At 38.0% G+C, this 17,011-nt stretch overlaps 4 protein-coding genes and 1 long non-coding RNA gene across 6 annotated transcripts; all 5 read right to left on the reverse strand.

The window, feature by feature from the left end:
• Window positions 1-4: 4 nt before the first annotated feature.
• On the reverse strand, window positions 5-2,083 carry LOC135165570 (uncharacterized). The gene is made up of 2 exons (XM_064126982.1): window positions 1,969-2,083; window positions 5-1,470 (listed from the first exon to the last, which is right to left on the reverse strand). The coding sequence occupies exon 2, from the start codon at window positions 1,380-1,382 to the stop codon at window positions 72-74; it is 1,311 nt and encodes a 436-aa protein (XP_063983052.1). The 5' UTR covers window positions 1,383-1,470; window positions 1,969-2,083; the 3' UTR covers window positions 5-71.
• A 238-nt stretch (window positions 2,084-2,321) lies between these two features.
• On the reverse strand, window positions 2,322-3,130 carry LOC135165409 (larval cuticle protein 65Ag1-like). The gene is made up of 2 exons (XM_064126673.1): window positions 3,122-3,130; window positions 2,322-2,636 (listed from the first exon to the last, which is right to left on the reverse strand). Exons 1-2 carry the CDS (start codon window positions 3,128-3,130, stop codon window positions 2,322-2,324), a joined length of 324 nt encoding a protein of 107 aa, XP_063982743.1.
• A 1,999-nt stretch (window positions 3,131-5,129) lies between these two features.
• On the reverse strand, window positions 5,130-6,369 carry LOC135165128 (larval cuticle protein 65Ag1-like). The gene is made up of 2 exons (XM_064126106.1): window positions 6,313-6,369; window positions 5,130-5,608 (listed from the first exon to the last, which is right to left on the reverse strand). The coding sequence occupies exons 1-2, from the start codon at window positions 6,319-6,321 to the stop codon at window positions 5,273-5,275; spliced, it is 345 nt and encodes a 114-aa protein (XP_063982176.1). The 5' UTR covers window positions 6,322-6,369; the 3' UTR covers window positions 5,130-5,272.
• A 3,731-nt stretch (window positions 6,370-10,100) lies between these two features.
• On the reverse strand, window positions 10,101-11,126 carry LOC135165096 (flexible cuticle protein 12-like). The gene is made up of 2 exons (XM_064126046.1): window positions 10,986-11,126; window positions 10,101-10,503 (listed from the first exon to the last, which is right to left on the reverse strand). The coding sequence occupies exons 1-2, from the start codon at window positions 10,992-10,994 to the stop codon at window positions 10,165-10,167; spliced, it is 348 nt and encodes a 115-aa protein (XP_063982116.1). The 5' UTR covers window positions 10,995-11,126; the 3' UTR covers window positions 10,101-10,164.
• Window positions 11,127-15,285: 4,159 nt separating this feature from the next.
• LOC135165172 (uncharacterized) lies at window positions 15,286-16,697 on the reverse strand. Of its 2 annotated transcripts, XR_010299436.1 has the most exons (4): window positions 16,490-16,697; window positions 16,078-16,401; window positions 15,702-15,927; window positions 15,286-15,628 (listed from the first exon to the last, which is right to left on the reverse strand). It is a non-coding gene; the product is annotated as an uncharacterized LOC135165172 (long non-coding RNA). The 2 variants fall into 2 exon arrangements; XR_010299435.1 differs by having other exon boundaries at window positions 15,286-15,927.
• Between the last annotated feature and the right edge of the window lie 314 nt (window positions 16,698-17,011).

Raw genomic sequence — 17,011 nt, forward strand, 5'->3', positions numbered from 1 at the left:
CATAATTATTTAAAAACAAAAAAAACTTTATTCGATACAAAAATCTCTAAAGCATACAATGCTCTATAATCTCAATCACTGAACAACCCCCCAGTGATATAATACTGAAAGACCGTTGAACCTGGAGTATTCTCAGCAAACCTCAGCACCTGGTTCTCTACTACTTCCTGATCTCCACCGCATCCCTCGTACTTATAAACCTCGACCAAATCATCCAACTTCCTCCGAAAGTTTCTCTTCCTGAATACCTTGCCCTTGTCCTCAAGCTCATAAATGTGTCTATCCTCCTTATTAGCCTGCCCCCTGAGTCTCTTGGTCGTCGACAATATCATTGGAGTAGAAAAATTCAGGGAGTCTCCAGATGATCCGTCGACACAAAATACAAATGTTTCAACCCCGAAGGGGTCCCCAGACATGGAACCCCCCGCTGCCTTATTGAAATCGGAAATGACATTCGACAACGTCCAATGGTACTTCAAATTGATGTATTCGTTCCACGTCAGGGTCACAGCCAGTTTCGCCCTTCCAAAGGTCCTGTACAGGCAGTCAGACTCGACAAGGTGCCTGATTACCTTGTAATCCACCCCCTCGTAAGGAAAATTCCAGGCAACTGTTGAGTACGTGAAATTCATGTTCAAAACTCCAGACAGGGACTTCATCGCTACATTAAAAACGTCGGGAATTCCAAAGTCATAAACGATAAAATTATCCAGTCCAATGTTCCTGTGGAATGCTATGAACGATATCATGTCCATCCTCTTCCCCAGGGGCTCGTCATTGTTCAAATTGGGGGGCGCAACACAGATTACTGAATCGTTTTTATTCCCTGTCTCGGCGATCCGTCTGACTTTTATGATCGCTTTTGATTTCTCACCCCCGGAAAACTGAACTCCAGTGATTTTCTCATGCTTCGAGACGTTTGCCCCATTGCATAAGAGAACGAGACCGTAGAATTTACGTCCGTTGACGTAGGCAACGTCGATGGAGTCGTTCTCAGACGTGATTTCGTACGCGAAATTTCCCACAATTCTCCGGGGATTCTCTGCATTCGTAGAGATGGCACAGGTGAGCACGTTGTTCTTCAGGTAATCAGTGCTGCCGAATGCAATAGCTCGGACTTCCTCGTCGATGTGGTAGGCTGAGAAAACGTGGAGATCGTCTGATAGTCTCTGCCACGTTGCTGAGGGCTCAGAGAAGTCCGAGCGGAATTTACTTGTAGAGATTGAACAACTTTCGTTAGCTGGGTTCTGCGAGGGTGTGCCGAAGTAGTTGAACACTTGGAGGACGAATCTGAGCTTGTTGTACTCATGTCGGTAGAAGAGAAGGGCGATAAGACTGAGTGCTGCCGTCAGGGCTAGAGCTGCTTGATAGTATTTCTTCATTTTTGTGGACTGGCTTGGACTTTCTCCTTTTCCTTAAGGTTTTAAGGGACTTATCAGCAGTGAGTTCAGGGTGGTTTGGATGTTTCACCTGCAAAGGGAAAAGAGAATTAATTGTGAAACTGTAGATGAGAAAATTAATGGGAAAATCATTCCCTCGCATGAAGTTCTATTGGAATCTTTTAGAAATTTTTAGAAGAATGGAATAGGGACAGTATTCAATTTTTAACGATTCCATTTTTCTGTGTTTGTTGCTGACTTGCTTCCCGAATATTTTACAATGATCTTATTATTTACTAAACCTGTAGAAAGCATTTTTTTAATCTGAAAAAGAACTAGAAAATTCCCTTTATTAGAAAGATTGATAAAATTCTAACGACTCTTTCCATAAATAATTTATGAGCAATATACTTTCGATCATAAAAATCATTTCTCGGGAATCAGAACGAATTTCTCCGAAATCACAAAAAGATAAAAGTCACTCTGGGTATATTAATATTTTCTTTAGATAGAGCCCAATCCAATGAAACCATAAGTCATTCGAAAAAAAAAACAATAGAATAGGGCGTGGGGTGGGGTGATCACTGACCTCGGTGCTCCGGTTGTGGTGCGTAATCACAAGCCCCAGTGGTGGAGCAACATCCTTTGTTGTGCGGCAGATCCTGTGCGTCGCGAGAATTCTAACCTCTCTTTCTCGTGATTCACTATTCGATGTGCGCATGCGTGGGTGGAGTTTTGAATTTCGTTTGTTGGCGAAAGCCGTATTCTCAAAAAAAAACTAAACTATGTGAATCCTTTAAAGACAATTCAACTAAAGTTTTTTCATTAAATATAACACTAAAGGTCGATAAATCTGATAAATAAAAGTAGCGATTAAAAAAAATATTTGGTCACTTTATTTGAAACTTATCAATAGTCAAACATAAAGATCTTAATTGCTAATTATACGGGGATATGAGCTCCACGTGGTTGGAAACCGTTTTCGTCGGCGATGTACTCGATTGTGTACACTTGGCCGTCATCCGCGACAAAGCTGTAGCGGCCCTTGACGGATATGATGTTGGCGGGTTTGCCTTCCTCGTCAATGCCCTGATTGAAATCGGCCTGCTCCTCTTTTACGGTGCCGTCGGAGAGTTCGAAGCCGTATTGGTACCCCAGGGGCAAACCAATGTTGTCATGGAGACTCTCCCGGACTGCGTAAACATTACCTTGGGGGGCAGCTGCGGCGACGGCCACGAGGGCGACGAGTGCAATGATCTGCAGAAATTAACTCTGAATTAATCAATGTGTCCTGATGATAATCATTAAATAAAGATTATTTCCTCGACTCTTCAAACAATTGGATTAATCAACAGCTAATGAATCGATCAGTTCAGTCGGTACACGTCTTTCGAAATTAATAGACACTAATGGCAAAAATTATCGTTAATAAAATGGGAAATTATTTGATAATCAATAAAGTCAAGAGGTCTGATCAAAGTTTGCATATTTTAACAAAATATCAGCCACAGGATTTTATTTAAGTGAATATTGTAATTAATTTTTGTGTTTTTTAAAAAAATAATTTTATTTAATTAAAAAATAGCAACTGATTTGGCTCGAGACCAGTTGGACTGGATTTTTTCCCAAATGATGTTTGCACTTCACTGATGATTGCGAAAACTGGGTTTGCTTTTAGTCTAGTGTTTGATAGATGATTCGCAAGCTAGTGATTAAAATTTTAATAATTAAGATCCACACACCATCTTCATGTTGAGTTCTTGTGAATTAGTCTTGACTGACTGTTAAATCGAGGAGAACTGATGTCGAATAAGTATCTCAACGGACTTTATATACCTTTAAAAAATGATTACATGATTTCCCCACTCGTTATTTTTGGATGATTATGAGTTTTTCATTTCCTTACATTCTACCAAATTTCTATGGGTGGACATTCATTATTGTGTAATGCGATACCATCTATTGCCCAGAGAGAGTGAGGAATAGAACAGGTGCTTGCTCATCTCGTTATTTCTTCTCGGCATTCAGAAGTTCTCGAAATGCCGAAAAATTCGATCGAGTAACAATAAGGAGGGAATAATTTAGTCATGCAAGGACGTGCTGGCTGTTGCAGCGAATCATCATGGGTCAATTAATTGGGGAATAAAATATTGAGAAAAAAATTATCAAATTTGACGTGCGAAACATTAATTTGATACCGTTTCGAAGAATTTCGAGGAAATCAATTTTTTTAATTTTCAGTAAGAAGAAAACAATTTATATAATTTTACTTTAGAAAATAATGAAAAATAATTTTAATTAAGAAAAATCTTCAATTAATTTTTTTTTATAAGAAAAAAATTATATTTTGACAAATCGAAGATACTGCATCATTACGTTCTGGATATTCCCATTTAGAATGAAAATTATAATTCATGTAATATAGAAATTGAAAATTGAAGTGGATTGGAAATTTCTTCTCCTGCGGCTAAAAAATTTGGAATCTAGTTATGCCCCCTCCCCTTACATAAACCAAATTTACCATCGCTCTCCTAACAATTACTACGAAATTTTACATGAAACGTCAACCTCATAAATATGGAAATGGACACATGATGTAACGATTGAAATAGAGAAACGATGACTTTCGATACACTTTTATAAAAAGGTAGGATAATTACTGAGGAGTTTCATCAGGTCTTATAGTTTGGAGAAAAACGGATCGTTCTCTAACAGGATGAAGATAAGAATCTCCCGAGTATAATGAGCAGTAGCTGAATGCTTTCAAATTTAAATGATCCCGGTAATAATTACAATGAGGCCTTGAAATGAAGAAACCGGTCAAACTCTAAAATGATCATATATATCAACTACGTGAGGTAGTTGGAGATATGTCTTATGATAATATTTCTGGCATTTTCGACTCAATGAAAAATCCCAAGTTATTTATCACAGATATTGGATTATGAACAGAGATTGTTAAATAATATAAAAACGATTCGCACGCAGAAGGTAAATTTTTCCTATTATGTCTCCAGATCAACTGACTCTTAGTGACCAGAGTTTTTACACTCTGGGCCCATTTAACAAAAGGCCCTTCTTTATTCATTCCTCTTTGCTTCGGCTTATTAAAACTATCCTAAACCTTTCAGTACTATTCTCAGAAAAAATATACAATACTGACATGGACTGAGAACAGCTATGGACATACAATTAATTTTTGTCCACACATACCAAGCACCAAGCAACGTTTCAGATTTAATCTTTTTCATTCCTGGAAAAGTAACTGAAAAATGATTTCCCATTGCAAATTGTATGGGCAAGGGGCCTAACAGAAGGAAGTGATGGAAGAGGATTGGAATAGAATAAAAAAATTACCAATTTCGTATTGCAGGAAATAAATATCTCCACTATTTAATTATACGACACGATCTTTATTCAGTTTTTAACACATGCGATTTAGTGAACGATTCCATATAATTCTGAGTTGATAATCCGATGTGGTTTATTCGAGAGATCGTTCGAGAGTGCAAACCCTGAGTGCTAGCCCTCGGTTCGTCCAGAGTTAGACGTCTGACCCAACGATAAGGCCCTTTTGTCTATTGAATTGTTTAGGTCCTAAACGGCCGAAGTGTTTGTCATATCCCTCGGTGACGTTCACACTGTGTCAGTTGTTCGAGTTAATGTCAAAATATTCCCCACAGTATTTCGTATAAAAATAATTAAAAAAAGTAATTAAATGTGTTAATCATGTCTCGTCATGCCGCAGAAGAAATAAAAATTATACCGAAAATTCCCATTCCCCTCTCGATGTAATGAATTTCATCAATAAATAATAAAAGTCAAACAGAACATGTCAGTAAAATATGGTCTTTTATTTAATTTAACGGGAATTCGCTTGATCACATGGTAATTTAGGCGGTAGGAGCAACGGGAAGATGAGCACCCTCTGGACGGAAACCGCCCTGGTCAGCGACGTACTTGATGGTGTATTCGACGCCGTCGTCTCCAACAAAGCTGTATTCCCCCTGTACGGCGATTGCCTGGACGGGCTTGCCATCCTCACCGGTTGCGGTCTCGTAGCGGGCGGCCTCCTGTTTCCTGCTTCCATCAGACAGTGCATACTTGTAGTTGTAATCCTGGGGGAGACCGATGTTGTTGTGCTCCGTCTGCTCCAGAACAGTAACTTCCTGCTGCTGGCGTTGAGGGGCAGCGACTGCCACGGCCACGAGGGCGGCGAGGACAATGATCTGAACAAATCAACAGCTTTATAAATTCCAAGCAAGTGGGGATTCCCGCTGCTTAAAGTATTGATGACGTGATCAATGAAAATTTGATAAAATCCAGAAGTTTTGATTTTTTGTAAATACATTTTTCGGACTTTTCCAGGACGACGAGCATTATAATAATAAAAATAATTTCTAAAGTTTCGACTTATGCATGAGCTTTAACGAGACGGCCGTAATTTTAGCATTTTTCCTACATTATCGACGTACCCGCGATTTTTCCTATATTGCCGACACGTCGATAATGTAGGGAAAACGGTAGAATTATCAATATCCTATTTTATGGTATGCATGACCGACTAGTTTAGAAATTAATAGAGTTCATACGACTCTCCTGAACGATCTCAGATTTATCACGTGGTTTTCTGATCTATCAAAGATCATATTTATAGAAAATCCTCGACATCTCAACCGTTTTTTACTCTCCCCGATTGCCATAAAAGCCTTAAAAATTATATCATTTATTGTATTTATTCACTGGATAATTAATGAATTGAGCAACTCATTGATACACTCGTTAAATCCTTATCAATTCCGTAATTGACGGTAAATTCATCTTTAGTCACAATTCAATTTATCGAGTTTGAAATTTAATCAACCGAATAATCAATCGATGATTATGAATAATTATGATTCTAGTATTCAATTGATTATTTAGAAGCACACACCATCTTCATGTTGACGTTGCTAGTTTTTGTGAGACACTTGGGTCGAGAGGAACTGGTGCTGAGTGATCATCATCTCGGAGCTTATATACTGCAAAAAATCGATTTATTCCCCACCCATTTTTTATCACATTCTCAACCGTGAGCCCATGATGATTAGAAATTTCTACGGGAAAATTATCATCTATTTCGACACCCTTTCCCCTCCCTCTTCGGCCCACCTACGAAAATGAAAGGGCCACATGCGGCTCATCTTCGAAACACGAAGACGTTCGTTAGGGCCAACACGGTGTCAGCACGTGATTTGAATTATTTTGGGGGTTCAAGAGTTTCAGGTAAATGTCAGTTTTTTTTCCCACCAAAATGTCAACAATTTTCGAAACCGAAACGAAACATTTGAATATTTCACCGGGAGCCTTGAAGTCTAATACCTGAAGATGCCACCGTCATCAATATAATGACCTTCTACGGGGACTTTAATTTCCAGAAATGCACATTCCGAAGGCAGTAACTATGTTACTCTGGTTTCCCATCGAAAACAATTTTTTTAATCATAAAAAAAGCCGTAACCATATTTTTCCACAAATTCATCGTTCGATGCTTTCGTTCGGCGGATTAAAAGATCAATAGGATCATTAAACGCAAATAAAAATCCCGATAATGTTTTGTGGAATCGAATTTTCCGGTATTTGGGGTCAATAATGTTGAATTTATCTGTGCGGAGTTGTAAAATTGAATTATGCACTCGCAGAAATTTATTCTGATGATTCATTAACATCCGGAGATCGGGTAGTAGTGCAAGTGGTGAAAATCCACTTGCGATCCAGCGAAAATATTCTCAGTTCAGAAAGGATCCTTCTAGTCCAAGCAGTTCTCTTCTGGGACTTCTGGAGATCCTTCAAATTAGAATTAATTTACCATTTTTTTAATTTCTGAACTACTAACAGCAGCATTTTTACGAGAAATCCACAACCTTCTCAACATGAATGACATCATTTTAAGAAATTATTATTTTCCGACCAAAAAAAAACTAAATATCAACCGAGAATTGCTAAAGTTTAAATAATTTTGAAAGTGAGATTTTGTCAGAAAAAAAAATCAAATAAACTAGAATTTTCCTATGATATTACAGGCCAATGGTGGTGTGTTTCCTCAAAAAATTGTGACTCCTATAATTTTTTACAGTCGTTATGAAAAAATTGAATTTTAATCCAATTTAGTTTGGCCGTTTTTTCCTGTACGACATTTCATCGGTTAAAAGAAATTTAATAAAAATTGAAACGGTGGAGAAACTCACCCTCGTTCAGACATTTACCTGCTGACCTCACCGCACACTTTCCCTATTCTCAAACATTTGGTCCTACCGAACAATCAATGTCTTCGAATACCTGTTTGGTCCCAAAAAATGTTTGTTGGATGCAAACAGAAAATAAAATATAAAATCCAGATGAATATATTTTTGACTCGAGAAATCTGCATGAATAATTCAACAGTGGCTATTTGTTTGCCATTTCGCCCATTCAAAATCCCAAATAGAAGCAATGAATTTTTAAATATAATAACAATGACGTTGTGAAAGCTATTCTGTGACTTCGAGCGAAATATTTATCATTGAGTTTCACTTCTCGAGAGATATTGTCATCCGGAAATGGCACGTACTCGCCGGTTATGATCAGCCCCAGGACATAAAGTTCTCGTTGAAAGTGGGAATAAAATATCTGGAGTTTGGCGCCGCTTCCTCCAATCTCAAGTCAATTATCAATACGATATTTCCGAAATTTTCAGCAGCCGACCGGATTTTTTGATCAGATAGTAGGGGGGGGGGGAGGGGACGACGACAAGTATTTCGACACGTCTGCGAATTTCGGCGGAATGTTCTTGAGAAGATGAGTGAAAGAAAGATTAAATAATAGGGTACGATTGAGTAGCACGATTGAATCGATTTTTTGCGAGTGGATAAGGTCCAGCCTGTGCCATCGAAAGACATCAAACCCTTTCTTGACTCAAGTCAGATGCCTCAATTCAACGAACGTCAACACGAAGATGGTGTGTGCCTCGAGATGACTTATTATTGAATTTAGTATAAAAGTGATTAATTGAATTCTTAGAATTGATTGCTGTTGAATTTTTGGAGATTTCCCCAAGTACAAAATTCACTCTTTCTCCTCTGGAAATATGTTCTAGAGTTTTATTGCGGTAGGGCCCCGAATATATAAAAAAGGAGGAAAAGTTTTATTACTCGCTTGTCTGATTAACATTTGTCAAGCAGAAGAGAATAAACGATAGTGAATAAAATACAAACTGAAGTGCAATTTATTTTAATTCCATAATCCAATAATTGCCAATTAAAAATATTCGAAAAATATTCACATAAATTGAGGGACTTACAATTCCTTTATTAATTACTGTTAATACTTTAACGCTAATATGGGGAATATTTTGGAAATAGCTCGAACAAGCGGCCCATTATAAACGTCACCGAAGAATACAGCAAACAATTCAGCCGTTTATGACCTAAACAATCCAATAGACAAAAGGGCCTTGTCGTTGGCTCATACCTCTCACCCTGGACGAACCAAGGGCTAGGGTCACTCTCGAACGGTCTCTCGAGTTAACCACATCGGATTATCAATCCAGCTAGAATTATATCGAGTCTTTCACTAAAACGCATATGTTAAAAACTGAATGAAGATCGTGTCATATAATTAATTAGTGGGAGACATTTATTTCTTACACTAGATAGCTTTATTAAAAAATACTGTGACAAGTTTCACAATTTTTTCCCTAAAGAACGAGTTCTCGATATATTCATTATGTGGGGGACAATGTTTTCGATGTCTTATGACAGGCTTTTTCTTAGAGTCGAAACAAAGACGGCTCTGTACGCCTGGACCACCTGAGTGATCCCATAAACAAGTGTGAAGTGTCAGATGTCTTCAGCGTCGTGGGGCCAGATTTTCGTCTGAACAAATGATCAACGCAGACGCAGCATTGACCATCTCCAGGGAGGGCTGGAGATCGAGTCAGTTCGCCCAGCAACGAGGGCAGTGCTCACCTGCTGATTGTCTTCTTGAATTAAAATAAATTAGGTATTTTATCAGCATTATGAGCATCGGTTTAATCATTTGTACCTGATCTCTGCGACTACTGAACCGTCACTTAGTCTTTAGTTCCTACGAAACGTCGACCCAACACTGGCAAAGCCGGTCACATAGGGACAATCGTGATTGGGTAATCCCAATCTCCCAAATTTAGGTTCGAGTCGACATCCTCCACGACTCGGATCCTAGTTCCTTCTTTCCTGAGGACAATCATAGGAATATTATGAGGGATTACCTGCGAAAAACCTGGCTGAGGACTGGGACTGAGCAGGATACAGCTCCGATCTCCAGTGGGGCCAGTGACCAGTGATAAGCTGGTCACTGGGCTACCTCAGTTTTATTATGTGCTTTTTCACTGAATCAAAGATCACATTCATAAAAAGTCATCAATGCATTGCCTCTGCTAATTCTTCCTGACTACGTCATAAAGGTCTTAAGACCTTTACACCTAAAAAATGACCAGAAAAGTATTCCAAACAACCTGTGACCTAAATCTGGTCCCTTTATCTTAAGAATTTTGGTTTGATACGTGAAAAAGTAAATTTTTCAATATTTTCACTGCTGAATGGCAGCATTTCCTAGCAACGCATTAGCATTATCTCCTAATTACTCCTTATTTACTAATCTGCAGGTAGAAGGTAACAAATATCATGAATTTCACAGAGAAAAAAATAAAGATAAGACTCGTGATTTTGATAAAATACGTAATTTATTAAAATTTAAAATGCATTATCCATTTTCATCACAAGCAAGTTTAGGCAACCGGGGCAACAGGAAGATGATCACCGACTGGGTGGAATCCGTCCTTGTCAGCGGTGTAAGTAACGGTGTAGGTCACTCCATCCTCGCCGACGAAGCTGTAGCTCCCCCTGACGACGATGGCTGGGACGGGCTTGCCTTCCTCATTGGTGGCGCTTTCGAATGAGGCCTCTTCCTGTTTCTGGCTCCCGTCAGACAATTCATAATTGTAGTTGTATGGCTCTGGGAGACCGGCGTTGTTGTGTTCGCTTTGCTTCACGATGACAACCTCCGATTGTTGGGGACGCTGGGGAGCAGCGGTTGCGATGGCCACGAGGGCAGCGAGGACAATGATCTGGGGGATGAAAAAAAAAACTATGAGCACTGGGGACCGATTTAGTCACCGATTGATAAATTAAATTATAGAGAAGAACAGTTATGTTCGATTTTTTGGAGAATATCTCGAGAAATATGAGTGGTAGCACTAAACTCTAAAAATCTTCTGTGATATATTCGCATAAAATCACTGGATATGGAAATATTTCAATAAATATATCCGTGAAATTTTTTTCGAACCACTAAGTGACAAAAGAATCGACAGTTCACTTGATTTGTTAATTCCACAAATATCTCCGTGTCGAGTGATTTTAGAGACGAATAGAATATTTTTGGTGCAACTGATAGAATTCCCGCTGATAAAACAATTCTCTACAACTAGCGGCTGGTACCACTTATCACCCCGAGAATCAGATAGCGAAAATTGATAATGAATCTTCAGAACTCGATTTATCACTTTTCTAATGAAAACAGTAATAAAAATTATTCCGAGGCACAAACCATCTTCATGTTGATTTTTGGTGAATTTATGTGACTAACTTGAGTCGAGAGAGAACTGATGTCTTTCGATGGCAGAGGCTGGACCTTATATAGTCCCAAAAAATCGATTTAATCGGGTTCCCCACTCATACCCCCATTATTTAATCCTTCTTCCACTCATCTTCCCAAGAGCCTTCTGCCGAAATTCTCAGATGTTTCGAAATACCGCCCGTCACCTCCCACTAGAGCTCTCTCTTTCCAATGGAGTGAGTGAAAAAACAGATTGGCGGACGGATCTGATCACACACAATACCAAAATCATTCGACACAACCTACGGCATATTTACAACATATTTCCTTCCTCTTAAGGGAATAGGATAGATTCGATGGTTGCATATGATAAAAATCAGATGGAAATTAAATTTCCTATTATCAATTGTGATGAAATGTCATTTGACACAGACTCCCTCATGCTACTATTAAAAAAGCAAGCCTGAACTGCAAACAAATGAAGAATTATAAATATTTTTAAAAACCCAGAGCGAACAATATCGTTTCTCACGAAATAGAAAAAAATTAAAAAACAATTGCAGTTCTTGCAATTGTTACACATTATTTTTTGATGCCCTCAAATGTAATTCGAGTTGAAATTTAATTGCTAATTAATTTAATTGTTCAGTCATCTAGTCTGAAGTTCAATCTTAGAATCTATTTTTAGACCATCGACAAACCATTTCTCATTCGTAGCCTCTTTAGGGCACACAAAACTTTCAATACATCCGTGAATGTCAAGTGTGACACGTAATGAATACTCGCGGTTTGGGAGAAATTCCATTCAAGATATTTCTTCCGCGAAGTCATGAGAGTCGGGGAGAAATGTTGAGTGGTCATTCACGGAATTTTCAGTTTTTTTTACTCGCAAATTAATACGCCCTGCGTAATTGAGGTCGCTGAAAATTTGATTGGGATTGGAAATTGTTCGTGATGCAGGAGTGAAGTAATTCGCTAATTGCGATCTAATGAGAGATGGGGGAAATTAGATGTCTCATAAAACATTAGAATGAATCCCGATGGGTGTCTGATGTGAGTGTTGAGAGAGAAAACTCAAGATTGATTTGTGGAGAGACGTAGTGAGGAATTAGCTTAGTAGAAAGGGATTTTTATTACTTAATTGATGAATCAATTATTTTGTTCAATTGAGCTATTTCATTATCAAATGATACTCGTACTAACACTGCAATGCAACTAAAATAAATTACAATGTCTATTAAAATATCTTTCGACGTTAAAAAAATTAAACACAAATTTTCCAGAAATTTTCGAATCAATTCACGACATTTGAAACAAATAAATCGCTGATTTTTTAAATATTTTTTTGTGAAATGCATCGCATAAGTAATAGAGAATCATCAAAAAATTGCATTTGATATGCACAACCTATAGACGCGACAAACATAGTCGTTATGTACCCATATTTCATAATAATAAATTTATTAGCCAGTAGCGACTGAAAAATAATTATTTTCCATTTATTGCAAAAATATTAGCCATCAAATCAATGCAGTAACTCAGTCCAACCGAATTAGAATCATCATTACCCATAACGAATTTCCAACCGTAAATTTTCTAGAACATGAGCATAATTTTTCAATAAATCAGCAACGAAACACCATCGCGACAAAACGATAAGAATAAATGCATAGGAATGCCACCAGCAACGTAAACAAATCCCATCCGACATTCGGCATTAATTTTTCCATAAATAGTAAATGAGAAAAGGCCTCGTAATCACAATTTCCCTTTCATCCTTCTCATTTGACTACCATATTCAAACAAACGAGTTTTCTTGCAACAGTTGTCCTCCACTCACCTTAAAAATCATTTACAAATGATTAAAGCGGTTGCACCAGTCCCATCAATTCTCTATATTGCATTATTAGTGACTAGTTGTCCGTGAGTCCTTAAAACTTTACGTAAATGAACAATAAATTTAATCAGTCATCGAGGGATAAAAAGAACGTCTCAATTTCTTATGAATATCTCAAATTTATTTCTTTATACAAAAAAGACAAAGACAGTGGCAACACATCAGAATATTTTTTTCATCTTCGAAAAAAGCTGTCACCACGTCATTAACAACTATTTTTGCAAAACATCTTGGAACCCAGAGTAATTAAATTCTTTTTATTTTTCAAATTTTTTTCCCACCCCAATGCCATTATCCAAAACCTTTCTCACGGAAATTTCGTCGTCTTCTTGGACTCCAGACATATTTAAAAGAAAACTTGTCCCACTCAGCCAGCCATCTACCCTCCTGCCATTAAAGCAAACATAAAACCATTAAAAGACGCATCGGACGATGATGATGATGCCGAGGAAGAAGAGGATCTCTGGTCCATGGGCAAGATAAAGAAAGTAGAGATATTACGTAAGGCCCCATGAGCTCGCTAATATGCTAATGACTCCATCGATATATTCTGAAGTGAGAGTTCAACGTTTCTGCGTCCAGACGCGCGGGTGGTAAAGGGTAAGTCAACACGTCTGAATGAAGAAAAAATGAATCTTTTATCTAAAAAATAAAAATACAAATTCTCCCGGTTCTCGGGGATGGAAGGGGGGGAGGGGGCGGATTGGACCGAGTTCTGGGCGCGAGTTCGATATTCAAATCGGTGAGCTATGTTTCTCAAACTTGTAAACTCGCTCCGTTCGTCCAAGAATTCCGTAATGTTGCGTAATATTGTTGGTGGCCTGTTGTACCGTCTGTCTACCCTACTGCGGCGTTAAATGTCACCATTCAGCGACGCTTATACCCATTGGTTCAACCGCTTGCAGAAGGATAAGTTCGTATCCTTTAGCGGGATAACTTCACTCGAGGATTCATCGTCGTCTTGGAGTGAAACACTCAAGAATGATTTATTTCAATTAAATGAAGTCGCCTTTAATGAGATAAATTTAATCGAATATACCGCTATAAACATTTAGTTTGAAATTAACCTTTGTTTCAATTCGTTTTTATTCGCGGGTTAATCGATAGTTGAGGGAAAATTTATTTAATTTGATTTTACCAAATGGAGGTTTGAATAAATTTGATGCAATCACTGATGTCACCGTACTTTATTCCAACATAAATTTACACTGTGTGGAGAAAACATTAAAAATGTGGGGTTGAGATTGGATAATTAATTAATTTATAGGCATTGGTTATATGCATTGACACGTGTGCGTCGCAAATTGGTCGGTAAAAAGTGGTAATTATCGGATAATTGTTTAAACACTAACGAGCTCATCGATCCCGATGAGGGGTTTATTTATTTGCATGATTTGAATGATAAGTCGAAGGGCCGAATTAACGAGTGACATTTATTCCTTTACCGAAAAGAGAATGTTTTAATGGTCGTGAAAAGTCTGGTATTTGAAAAAATGAAAGAAAATTAGTTGCAGACCCTGGCGTGATGAAATGAACATTTTCTTTTTACTAAAAAATCAGGAACATGCAAACATTAATGGTACACTATTAACATTTTCGATAATGCCATTGATGATTCGGTCTGTGGAATTATTTTCAAGACACATTTCATTCGATTCCATTGCCCTTGAGTTCAATGCGTTCCTTTTGACATTTATCGACAAGTTCCAACGATTTATTCGGACTGATGCACCGATGGAGACTTATAACCATTTGTTGAGATGTTTATTGATTGCGTTATATGATAATGCATACGTGGAAATAAAAATAAGAGAAACTTATCTGTAAATGACATTTGCAAATATTGCAATCAATTTTTCAATGATTTTATTATTCGAACTTTGAAGGCCGAAACTTCATTCCCTGTTTTGACCTTTTAAAATCAAGAAAGTCTATTGGAAATCTGAAAAGATTGTTATCTCCTATGCAAGAAAATATCGATTAAATAATTAATAATAAGCACAAAAAAAATTATTTTGCCTTTTTCGTCCCACCAAAAAAACTTGTTTTGATCAGAAATTTGTTTCGAAAAAATTTGACTAAATAATTCGCATTTGTTCACAGCGTCAACATGAAGTAAATCAACTCCAATATCACCCCATTCCTCGCAAAAACCCAAACATCCCACAAAGGTCTCACCGAATATTACACAATCCCCTGAAAACCTCCGCAGAATCTCCTCCGGAAGCTCGTCCAGGTCCACTGCCTTCTCAATTACAGCTTCACCTCATCCTAACTCGATTCACAACCATTGTTCCAACTAGGCCAATTTCATGCACGCAATCCCCCTCCCCCTCGACCCCCTAGCATAATTCCCCCATTTGAGTAAAAGAAGAATTGATACCTCCTCTGAATTATTTATCTGCACCAAAAGGGCAAATCTGTTGGGGGCATATTTAAGTAGTCCAGCGGCTATTATTTTTCTTTCATAATAAAGAATCAAATTACATTACATTAGTCCGAGATTCATCAATAAATGCTCACTTGAATGCAAACAAAATTGCGCTTCAGAGGGAATTTTTGCTGGAGAAATGTCAAGAGTTCTTTGCATTAGTTGTCTCAGGATGTCCGACGAGGAGAAATTGTCCTAGGACATTTTACGAAGGGGTGGACATCTGTATGGCAAACGTCAAGAGTCATTTTTTCAACATTTGTCTGGTGAGATGGGGAACAAACCGCCCTTGGCATTTTTTTTTTTCTGAAACGTACATTTCCGTGTAAAAAATGAAAAGTGACGTCGTGAAAAATTTTGTCTTCATGAATTCCTCCACCTTTTTACATCCAACATCCTCCCTCCTTCCCCCTTCTCTCTAGCGGTAGCATCTCCAAATGGCAAGGTCACCAATCGCCTCGGTATGGTGAAAAATTACGTAACATCAAACTTTCCTCGTGGCTTTGCCAATGTGCCCGCTGGGCTCCACTCTGCGGTAAAAGAGAATTCACCGTAAAATCCAAATGTCACAGTGCGCAAGGACGTAAGCGTGATTTGCCTTCTGCCTGAATAAATAAGAGAATGAAAAAAAAAATTCATGAATAACAGGGAATAAAAAAAAAATTCACCCCAGTACACGTTATTAATCTCACCGTCTAGATGAGGGAAGAGGAGAGACGTGTCGTCAATCAATTGATCAATTATGTCATACCCACCTGAATGGTGTTCCAGTGACTCGCCGGTATCGCTGATATGTCAGAGGAAAGGAGGACCTGGTGATGGTTTACTCGGCTTTTAAACTTTCTAAGGCGCGTCAAAGCGATACTCTTTCCCGGGTCAGGGGTTACTGTGGATTCCCTCCGCCAAGTCGAGCCCTGACCCAACGTCGACAATTCCCTCTTTCGACATTTGTCGAGGTGCACTGCAGCTTTTTCAGAATCATCGACGATGTGATTTTCGTGAAGAAGATGAACGATTAATCGATCTCTCGGTTGAGTGAGGGGTGGAAATTTGATGGCTTTTTCCAATTTATCGATGCTCTAGATATTTTTTAGATTCAGTAATTAGACATTTATCTCGGCAACGAGTGGATCTACGAGAAAATTGTTTATAACATTTTTCCCTTACAAACGCAGTCTTTGTAAATGATGAAAGGTTTAACAATTTCCATTCTCTAGAATCAATCAAAATGTGAAAAACGATACAAACTGTCGGTGGAGATTTTTATTTTGATTTGTGTGTCAAGTTCACCATTGTCAATGTGGTGATGACTGGAATGGAAATGTGTAATGATTTACGGGCATTACTAACCCAATGAGTGACAGATTAATGGAAATTTAGCAATTTGTTTTTTGTTTCTGAAATACAGAATAAAAAATCGACGATCTGATAAACACTTGATTTTTATAGCTTTCGTGATTGTCCTATATCCCAGAAACTCACGATTTTATGAGAAGTCGTTGAAAGATGTTTAAAGTTGAGTAAATTACTGACAAGAAATGTGTCTTGACACTTTCTCGACACTATTAAGTATTTTAATTTCTTCTAATTATTCATTTTTCCCATTTTAATGACTCGGATTTCATGATTATTTTACCGTGCAGATGTGCCATCATTCAGATGCATTATGAAACGGATGATGGAAGGGAT

The sequence above is a fragment of the Diachasmimorpha longicaudata genome, chromosome 8 (genome assembly GCF_034640455.1).
Source record: "Diachasmimorpha longicaudata isolate KC_UGA_2023 chromosome 8, iyDiaLong2, whole genome shotgun sequence".
In the NCBI taxonomy this organism is placed as follows: Eukaryota; Metazoa; Arthropoda; class Insecta; order Hymenoptera; family Braconidae; genus Diachasmimorpha; species Diachasmimorpha longicaudata.

What these genes read in the sequence shown, in the direction of transcription:
- LOC135165570 (XM_064126982.1), bottom strand. Translation starts at nt 1,382, where the DNA reads ATGAAGAAATACTATCAAGCAGCTCTAGCCCTGACGGCAGCACTCAGT.